Here is a 10,006-nt window from a genome sequence, read left to right as displayed (position 1 = left end):
TTTGCGAATACAGACTAACACGGCTGCTACTCTGAGACAGGAAATCAAGTTTACCTAACTCCCTCCCTGGGTGCCTAGTGGAACAGAGGGATTCATTGCTGAAGGTGGGACCGGGAAGGCCCTGCCATTACCATCGTGTCTTTTGCAGACAGATCAGCGAGCGCCACTGCTGGACTCCCAAGAACATTCTCTCCAGCTCTCTTGGAACATGAATCTTGCATAATATACAAAGTTTGGATGGAGGGGTTGAAACGAGACTACCTTAAAGGGGGGCAAGTTCACTTCAGGCTCTGCCTCTCTCTCCATCTCTGAATGGTGTGTGTATTCCTTGGTGTGTCTGTGGGCCTGGGGATGAGTGTCCCCGAAGAGATTGCAGCAGAGGGTGAGAGTGCTGTGAGGGGGGCCGCAGACCAGAAGCGCACCCCCTGCCCCGAGGCAGTGGGCCGAAGGAGTTGAACCGGCTCCACGACGCCTGTGTGCGCGCAACAGCGAGGGAAGGGTTAAGTGCGATTTAACTCCGGCTATAACTGGTTCCTGGGCGCCCCTCGCCGATCCCAGAGTCGTGCCAAACCCCGGGAGGTCCGTGAAAGCCCCGGTGGCCGGAGCTTGGCCTTAGAGCGTCTATGTCACCGTTTATATGACTGAATCCTGGAGACTCCCAGACCCAGGGGCCGGGAGCGGCAGACCCCGAGGTGCCCGCTGCCCTCCGCCACGCTCTCTGCTGCGGCTGTCTCTCTCTCGCAGCCTGCCGAGGCTCTGGAGAGGAGGAGCCTGCGCTGCAGCGAGTGCAGGGAGCTCCAGCCGGGGCTGTTTACCACAAGAGAAAACAACAAGGGCAGATCTGCCAGCTGCAAAGCCGGGGCCGAGGCGAAAGCGGAGCGAGATCGCCGAGACTTCCCCGGCTAATTGTTCTTCAGCCTTTGCTTGGGCACGGGCGGGACCGAGGATGCTGGACTGGGGGCAAGCTTTGCTTCTCAGCACCGCGCTGCTGACGGCAGCGTCCGCCGCCGAAGGTGAGCGCGAAAGCCCCGAGAACCCCCCGGGACCACACACACGTAGCCACCTCCCGGGAGCTCGCCGCGCGGGGGGCCGGCGAAGGAGCCCGCATTGCCCTGCTATGGGGTGGGGGGGTCTTCTTCCGTATGATTTCGGAGAGAGGGACTCCGAGCTCCATCTTTGTTACCAGGAACAAAGACAAATCTCAGCCTCCTGAAAATCCCCCTTTCTCTGCCAGGGGATGACATTGGTAGGGAAGCATCCCCCCTCCCCTTTCCCCGTGGAGCCCCTTCACGGGGGTGCTGGACCCAGGGCGCGGCTGCTCTCCCTGGCCCGAAGTTGTAATAACAGCCAAATCTGTGGTTTCCACTTTCAGCACCCCACTGTCCCTGCGCCTGGAGATAGGTCACGTCTCTTTTACCCTTTATTCGCAGCCCTGGTAGGGGCCTCGAGAGGGTCATTCCCCCAGCACTCCAGGGGACTGGACTTCTTGTATATGCCCGTTTGAAGACCCGAGGAGCTGGTTGCCCAAACCTCCCCTGCTGGGCGGTTTGCGGAGTCTAAAATCGCGTGGAAGCAGCAGCCCCTGTCCGAGTGGCTTGGCGGCGCTGACCGCCTTTCTGCTGCCCCCGTTTAGAATCTAGTTTGTTCGCCCCTGTTTACATCGGAAATGTCATGGCGGCAGGGAGGCTGTTCGGTGCTTTGATGTTTTAGAGCTGCGTTGAGGGCAGGGGCGAGGAGACCGGCGCAGCGTGGGGGCGAGCACAAGCGGGGGGGCTGCTCTTGGTTACAAAGTGTGCGGGCGGTTTCAGGGCCTGTGGGGGTCTCTCGTCCTCTCCAGAGTGTGTCCGCGGCAATGGAGTTTCCTACCGGGGCAACCAACAGTTCGCCACGGGCGGCGTCCCCTGCTTGAACTGGCTGGCGGTGCAGAGAAACTCCACCTCCGCGCCGCTTGCAGGTAGGTGCGCTCGGCTCCTGCTAAGGGCGGGGGCGGCAAACAGCTGGTCGGTTGTGTTATTGTCACACACACACGCACCCCCCGCAGCTCCCCGCTCCTGTGCGTGCTGGGGAGGGGGGTCTCCCGCACCGGGGTCCAAGCCCAGCCCCTGCAGCGCCGTAACTGTCTTTCCCGGCCCCCAGTCTCCGAGGATCACAGCAGCTGCCGGAACCCCGACGGCGACGCGGCCCCCTGGTGCTACGTGAGCGGCGCGGCCGGGACCCCGGAGCGGAGCCTCTGCGCCATCGCCCCCTGCCCAGGTGAGCGGGGTTCCGCCCGGCCGCCCCCAGCTCCCGTGGCGCCGGGCTGGCCGCGCGCTTCCCCGGGCTGGCGCGAGCCCCGCTCCCCCAGTCCGGGGTCCCCGCCCGCTGCAGGGCCACGTGCCCGCTGCTCTCCCCGCGTGGGGTCAGCGGGGCCCGGGCACGTGCGCGCGCGCGGGGGGGGGCGCCTCCGGTGAAAAACGAGGGGGCGCGGTTGCCAGTCCCCACCCCTGCTGCAGCGGGATTGGCTGCCCTGTTGCCGAGCTTCTAGGGGCTTCCCATTGGTCTCCTGTTTTGGGGTGATGTCATCCCAGCGGCGAGAGGTCGGCGTGTAAACAATTTAGCCCCGCCCCCCCGGGCGGGGCTGGCCCCGCCCCCTGCACGTGTAGTGAGCCAGCCTCCGCCTTTCCTTCCAAGGCACCCTCCGTGACGTCATCCCGGCCCTTCCCAGGTGTGGGTCTGCCCCTTGGGCTGTGTCTCCAGCCCCAGAGAGGGCCTCTGCGCAGCCCCCTCCCCACCAGCCCCTGGTCCTACGTGGTCCTGCCCTAAGGTCACTGCAGGGAAAGGCCATGTCAGGGTGGGCAGCTCAGCTGTTGACAAACCAGAGGGAGCCAAGAGCAGCAGAATGTCAGGGCTCAGGGAGAGCTTCCCAAACAGCTGGGGCACCCCGGAAACCACAGGGGGCTGGAGGCAAAGATTAAACAAGTAAAGCTATCCAGAATGGACACCAGGGGATTGATAGGGGCATGGGCTAGCCATCTGCAGGTATGGAGAGGAATTGTCTGATGGGAGAATAATTAGGATTAACAGGAAGAAATTAAGAAAGGGAAGAACTGGAATACCAGGAAAATCTTCCTGATAGAGGTATTAGAGTGGAGAATAATCTTGTGAGAGACCTACTGTTTAGGACTATTTCAGTGACAAAGTTTGAACATGCACAATACGGAACACATCTGCACTGATCCTGTCTGACCTATCTGCTTGTTTGCTCTCCTCTCTCATGTCTGAGAGTCACCCATCTTTCATTCCAAAATTTGTTTTGGTTAAAAAACTGTTCCCAGAGAGTAGTCATCAGTGATTCACAGTCAAGCTGGAAGGGCTTATCGAGTGGGGTCCTGCTGGGATTGATTCTGGGTCCGGTCCTGTTCAATATCTTCATAGGTTATTTAGATAATAGCATAGAGGCTACACTTATAAAGTTTACAGACAATATCAAGCTGGGAGGATTGCAGGTGCTTTGGAGGATTTCCAGGAGACCCCATGCATGTCTTTCTACCCACCCTTTTGTTCTACAGGAGAGCATATCTCTCCTTGAATGTAGTCCCCCACCCCAGGCAGGAATCAGAATTCTTGCCTCCCTCAGTCTTCTCAATCCTCCTACCCTTGGACTGCTTCTCATTAAGGACAAAGCAGAGTAGATGTTCCCTGTTTATGGCTCTTTTTTTAAAAGTCCTAGGACTGGGGAACTGCCTGGGATTGGGAGCCAATATGCTGAGCAATTAGTGCAGTTGCCAGGGATTCAGCCATTTTGTCAGATTAAACCCACCTTCCCTGCTGTGGTATGTCTGCCCGGGCAGGGGCTGTCCCAGTGCTTTCTCTTCCCCAGAAATAGCCCCTGCTAGATCCTGTGCTCTTTTTTTCTGAAAGACACTGTGTGAAGTAACATCCCTCTACAGAGGGACCCTTATTTCCTGGTGGTCTCCTGTCTGTTACTAACCCAACCCTCCACCCTCATCACATAATAGTTTTTTTCTAAAAGATATGCTATAGTTCAAAGAGAAATTAATTCAAGGAAGTCCTATGGTCTGTGTTATACGGGAGGTCAGTCTGGATGATCACAGACTCTGTGGAGGTATTGAACCAAAATGCTCCAAGGAAAAATGCCTAGAGGAAGGAACATTGCCATCATATGTGTGGGAGGAGCATTCTGAAAAGATGCTCTGGAGGGTGGCTTTCAATCCTGGCAGCATATTGAGTGTGGGGTCTCCTCTAAAAAGGTAGTTTTTCTTATCTAGGGTTAGCCCAGACAGGAAGTAGAAGCGTGTCCTGCTGGTATGGCCTTTGTTACTCCAGAGTGGTCATATGAAATGGAATATGAAGATTAGTGAGCCACATGGATGATGCTTTGCTAGGATGTGAAAGGTTTATATTGCTAGTGCCCTGAGGTGACACCCCCTTTAGCTTTTGTCAGGAATATGAAAGGTGAGCTAGATGGTGGACCCAGAGTGAGTGCTCCCCCTCTTCCATTCCCCATCATCTTCAGTTCACTCTTCCACAAGGGCTGTTTGGTAGCAAGCTGTAAATGATAAGAGAGCGGTGATGGACTTAAATTCTTTCATAGACCAGTCCCACGCAGGCCTTTCCTGCTCAAGAATGTTGAGGGAGGAGGGAAATAGAACAGCGGGAGCTCCTACAAGAGTTCAGTATGGGGATATTGATCAGCTTGGTCATTTCTGTTCAGTGTGTTTGTTTGTTTTTCTCTGTATATTGAGCTATAAATGGATTTACCTGGTGGCCCTTTGATTATGATTATGCTCTGGGTTCAGTTCTCTCCTCTGTTCTCTTACTCCTGTTTTGGTGCTTTGCTCTGCCAGTTGCCTAGATTGCCCTTGACCTTTAGCAGCAGTTGAACTGAAAAGTGTATGTGTGTTTTCTCCCATCTGTGCGGAGGCACTGTAATATCTAAGGGGCAGTGGGAGTATTTGTCAGCCTAAGATGAGGAAGGTCCCAGGGTTCTGGGTCTGAGATGGGTTTGTGCCCCATTCACAAGATAGGTGTTGCTATGAAACTTTGGTGACACACTTTAATATTTTAATGTATTTTTTCCCCAACAGGTGCTACCTCCTCCACAAAGACTCTGGTCCCTACAGTTGCGGCTGAGGTTTCTCAGGGGATAGACCAGGTATTTGAACCAGCTGATACTTTACCAGCCCGGAGCGAGGCAGCTGCTGTGCAGCCTGTCATTGGGATCAGTCAGAGAGTCCGGATGAACTCCAAGGAAAAGAAGGACTTAGGGACATTAGGTATGACCTCTAGGAACATTCTCTAGATTCCTCAGTGGGACTAGAACAGGATGTTTCTTTTCTGAATCCTAAAGCCACTGCTGTATATAGAGGCTGAGGTACTGCCTTGTTCCTAATTTTGTCGCTTCTGCTCCTTCTCCATAGGCTCTGTGATGGCCTTTATCATGATGGTGATAATCATTGCCATTGGAGCTGGCATTGTTGTGGGCTACATCTACAAAAGGTAAGTAGTCTCTGGATCAAGAGTTTGCATTGTGGCTGTGATACAGGCCTATAAAAGTCAGGAAATTCTGAGCTGCTATAGAGAACACCTGAGTCCCAGTTCATGCAGGACTCTGGGAAGTGTAGGCTCTTATACATTAGTGGTGGTGCTGCTGTGAGATCTGGTCTTGTCATAGCCTCAATGGAACTCATTTGAACACAGAGGTATTAGGTCCCATAGTAAACCCCCCATCCTCCAGGGCCAGGGGAGGAGCCCACTCCCCTTGAAGTACAGCCTCTTGGATGCTGCACAGTATAGTTTTATATGTCTTGAGTGATAGAGCTTTCACCACTTGCCTTGTGAAACTTTTCAGAGACAAGACTTATTAACCTCTGGAATTTCATTCCATTATTGCAATTCAGAGGCCCTTGGCAGGGCTGCAGTTACGTAGACACATTGGCCAGTCTGCCTATGATTCCCCAATATGGACCTGCCAGCACATCTGAGTGTCATAAGCACCTGATCATGGGTGGGCCTGAGCACTGGCTACTCTGTTAAATCAGTGGGAGTTGAGTACCTCATAGGATTAGGCCCTAACACAGTGAGACAGGGAAAGTAATAACAGCTGTATTTAAAAACAAACACCCAAACTACAGTAACCTGCCCTTTGTTCTGTGTCTTCCCTTGGCTGAGCCCACTCTTCCCCTTCCTACTCATGGCAGTCTAACCATCTGTCCCTTTAGTGTATATGCCTTCATCTATTTGAAAACAGGGTAGAATCATAATTCTTTCCCTTTCCTAAATTTGTCCTTTGAATTGCATGGCCTAGTTAGCCTGACAGCTGCACATACTCAACTCCCATTCAGTTCAGTCAGAGTTACGTGTGCACCTGACAGGCTGATCAGGCCTGCAGTTTGTCTATAGCATTCCAGACAGACATCCTAGAGCCACAGAGCGATCATCACATCCCTGCTTTAGGGCTTAACTCTTGCAGCTCTAGCTGCCAACCTCTCCTAGTGAAGCAGAATGAGTCCCTCCCAGGCTGAGCCAAGTCCTTAAATAAGATGTATCAGCAAGCTTGGACAGCAGAGACTCGCTCAGTGTTACATAAGGTTAAAGCACAAATCTAGCACTTTCCAATGAGTATGATTCAGGGTGCCAGTGAAGGTAGATAGAGAGGACTGGCAGGGGTGGAGGGAAGAAAGAACATTAGACTGCACTAGAAGTGTCTGGCAGTAAACCCTGGAAGCTGTTCTAGCCCCTTGAGTGGGAGCTGACTACGGCAGGGCTCAAGCTGAGTACAGTCTGAGATGTAATTTCTGATCCACCAGACTTCCGTTGAACTGTGGCCTGGCTCTGCCAGGACTGTCTTTGCTGTGAGAAGATTTGGATTTTGGGGAGGCTTGACTCTTAGTAGCTCCTCCCTTAATTCAAAATAGCCCAAGTTCAAGCTTAAGGCAGGGTCAGCACTGGCTGCTTCAGTTTCTTCCCTTTTCAGACAGCCATATTCAGGTGCATTTGCTTCCCCGTTAGAGTTACATTTTGCATGTAGCACTTTTTTTTAAAAAACAACAACAAAACCCAGGTTTTTCTCATTAACTAAAGCACTTGTTACCTTCACTATAGAGTTCAATAACACCTGTCACTCATTTTTTTAAAAAAGCCACTTCTTGGCACCAGACGTTGAAGACTTCTCACCTTCCTTGCTGTCCTGTGAAGGGTCAGGTAGTTTGGAGAAGCAAGTCTCTTTGGAACACAGCAGGCACATAAGCTCATTACACACCTACTCTGAGCAGGGCCATTAACTCAGTTTGCTTTCTGGGAGATATTCAGTGCCTAAAGAGAGTCTTTCCCTCTCCTCACCTGTGCAAATGCCAGCTACCACCCAGAGCTCTTGCATCCTTTCCTACCATTCACAGTTAATGGCTTCTCTAAACGTTGGCGGCTCCTGCTTTGACCCAGCAGTCATGCATGTTACAGGGACTCAAGACAGAGCTATAAACTAAAATTCAGTTTGCTGCCACATGTGTTGTTTCCCTATCTACTGTCTGGGCCTTGAGTCCAGTGACAGGTGGGAGGGGCCTGGCTTTAACCTCCATGACATTGTAATACTAGATGAACCAGTCAGAAGCAAGGACTGTTGGAAATTTCACCCCCACCAGCTCTGTTTGCCTGGGTGCTTTCAGCACTGTAGTTGGGAGTTTGGGGAAAAACCCAGCACCTCACATTCATGTTGAAGGCCTGATTTTTTGTTGGAGCAGTAGCCTCTTCCCTTCTGCTGCAGTGCCTTTAGGCCAGTGCCCACTTGTAGGGCATGACCTTACTGCAGTAGCACTCAGAGCACCTGTTCTGGTTTTCTCTCTAGGGGCAAAGACTTGAAGGAGCAGCACGAGCAGAAGGTTTATGAGCGAGAAATGCAGCGCATCACCCTTCCACTTTCTGCCTTCACTAACCAGGCCTGTGAGCTTGTGGATGAAAACACGATAGTGGTGCACACCAACCAGACCCCTGTAGAGGAGGCCCATGATGGCAATGCACCTCTCATGGGCCAGGCAGGTACTCCTGGTGCCTGAAGAGCTAGGGCCAGGAGGGCAGACTGAAACGATTGAGGCGAAGACCCTAGTCTCTTGTTTTGGGAGCGAGGGTTCATTTGTATTTTTTTGTTGATGAATTCCAGCAAGCGACAGGACTTGGAGATGCACTGAAATGGCAGCTGTGCAGTGTAGTCCAGTACAGTGACCTTTCATTGTGTGGCTAGCAGGACATGTTTCACTTGGGTACTGGTGCAGTTGGAGCCTCAGGCAACTCCTCTCATCTCCAGGGATTACTGCAGCAGGGGAGGGGGAGTGATTTCCCAAGCTGGCACTGTGCCATGCTGGCCTAGCCACCCATATTTCAGAGTGGGAACTCTCCGCATCCTTTTTTCTGTTCTCTTCCCTTTTGAACAGTGCAGCGTCACTTGCATTTGAGCCTGTGATCTGACACTACATCAGTAGCACTGGGACTGGTGGGAGCTTTATCGCAGGGTTATATAGAGACTTTGAATGTAGTTTTTATTTTAGAAGGAAAAAAGCTTGAGGAAAAAGCTGTCCTGTGCAAATTTCTTTTAGAGAAGGGCAGGTGTCAACTAAGAACCATCACTATGTGCAAGTGAAGAGCTTGGCTTCAGCTGGGAGATAGAAGGTTTTGGTTGAAGGCGAGGGAGATGTTTAGCCCCAATGCATTGCTTAAGAGATCTTAAGATGCTCATAAAGCAAAGTCTTCCAGTGCCCAGGACACATTCCCACTCTCCTTGGCTGGTACAACAGGAGCCTGGTTCCAAAGCAGCCACATAGGCTGTCTGCTAGGGCAGGAGAGGAGCAGAAGTATTTCAAAAGTGGAGGGAAAGTAGAAAACCCCTCAGTCAGCTTCAGGGAGAGTGGCCACACTCTGTGCTGCTTAAAGGGATAGTAGCCATTTTCAGACTTCCCCCATGGATGTGTATTTCCAGCAAACAAGAGTTTAAGCCAGTCCTAGGGTGAAGGCAACTGGAGAGCACTTGAGCAAAGGACAAGCCAGCTGCCCTGCTGCAGGCACATCAAGGCCTTGTGCATCCTGTTCTGTGTCCCTTGCACAGGCTGCAGGAGAGGTCATGCTGCAGGGGTTGTTTATCCAAACTGACCCCTTCAGATGAAGGTTTTAGGGCAGGTGTGTCAGCAAGAACCACTTGTTTCTCAGAGTGGGGTAGTTCATCATCTGTGTAGGACTAATTCAGAGAAGTGCACATCCCCCTCAGAGTAGGGTTCAAGCCATCCAAATAAGCTTTTCTACCCATCTACTTTAAGGGGACTCACTGAGCAGAGATTAAGTGTTGATGTTTATAGGGGTCAGAAAAGGGATTTTTTTTTTAAGTCTTCGAATACCATTTCTTTGTAAATATTTTAAATACCTCATTATAATAAAAAAGATATAGACTATGCTGCCTTGTATTAAAAGCTTAAAAAGGAAAATAAAAAGGTTCTGTGGAAACCTGCGTGGGCTCTAGTTGAATTAGCAGCTCACCGAGGAAACGTGACCAGCTCAGCCTGCCTTTCTGAACACGTTTCAGCTCCTTGAGGGTATTTAGCTGCACCAGCAGGCTAACAGCATTACTCAAACCTGGGAAAGGCCCCCCTACCCCAAACTGCAAAGCAGTGAAAGGAGGGAATAAGCAAGACCATTGTAGTTCACCCTTGGCTCTATTTAGAGCTATAGCCCCATCCAAGACACACACAAAGCCACAATCTCCTCAGCAATTCAGAGCAGAACATGTCTTCACCTATAGCTAACACCATGGGATGTTGACTCTGGACATGCTGGCCAAGTCTAGCAGCAGAGTGGAGCGGAGCATTCCTAAAAAAGCAGCTGTCTAGTCACCAGCCCAGAACAAGCTACTGTGACGAAGCAGGCTGGGCCTGGGGAGAGATGATCTAATTATTCCTTTTCTGCTCTGAAGGAAATGGATTTTGCTTTACTTCCTGCTCAGAGGCAGCTCAGTTCCTCAGGCTCT

At 51.8% G+C, this 10,006-nt stretch overlaps 1 protein-coding gene across 2 annotated transcripts; it reads left to right on the top strand.

The window, feature by feature from the left end:
- The first annotated feature begins 629 nt into the window (after positions 1-629).
- On the top strand, positions 630-9,486 carry PIK3IP1 (phosphoinositide-3-kinase interacting protein 1). Of its 2 annotated transcripts, XM_084649096.1 has the most exons (6): positions 630-1,013; positions 1,838-1,954; positions 2,137-2,253; positions 5,088-5,276; positions 5,421-5,499; positions 7,844-9,486. In XM_084649096.1, the coding sequence occupies exons 1-6, from the start codon at positions 638-640 to the stop codon at positions 8,049-8,051; spliced, it is 1,086 nt and encodes a 361-aa protein (XP_084505222.1). In that variant the 5' UTR covers positions 630-637; the 3' UTR covers positions 8,052-9,486. The 2 variants fall into 2 exon arrangements, with proteins under 2 accessions (XP_084505222.1, XP_084505223.1); XM_084649097.1 differs by lacking the exon at positions 2,137-2,253.
- Positions 9,487-10,006: the final 520 nt, after the last annotated feature.

This window comes from Lepidochelys olivacea, assembly GCF_965140295.1.
Source record: "Lepidochelys olivacea isolate rLepOli2 genome assembly, chromosome: 15".
In the NCBI taxonomy this organism is placed as follows: Eukaryota; Metazoa; Chordata; order Testudines; family Cheloniidae; genus Lepidochelys; species Lepidochelys olivacea.
Note: the sequence above shows the minus strand (reverse complement) of the source record. Positions and strands in the feature narration are given on the sequence as shown.

Bases quoted from the DNA above. Each gene is read 5' to 3' on its own strand.
- PIK3IP1 (XM_084649096.1), top strand. From the start codon at position 638: ATGACTGAATCCTGGAGACTCCCAGACCCAGGGGCCGGGAGCGGCAGA. The intron at 1,955-2,136 runs GTAGGTGCGCTC...CCCGGCCCCCAG, and splicing joins CACCTCCGCGCCGCTTGCAG to TCTCCGAGGATCACAGCAGC. The intron at 5,277-5,420 runs GTATGACCTCTA...CCTTCTCCATAG, and splicing joins GAAGGACTTAGGGACATTAG to GCTCTGTGATGGCCTTTATC.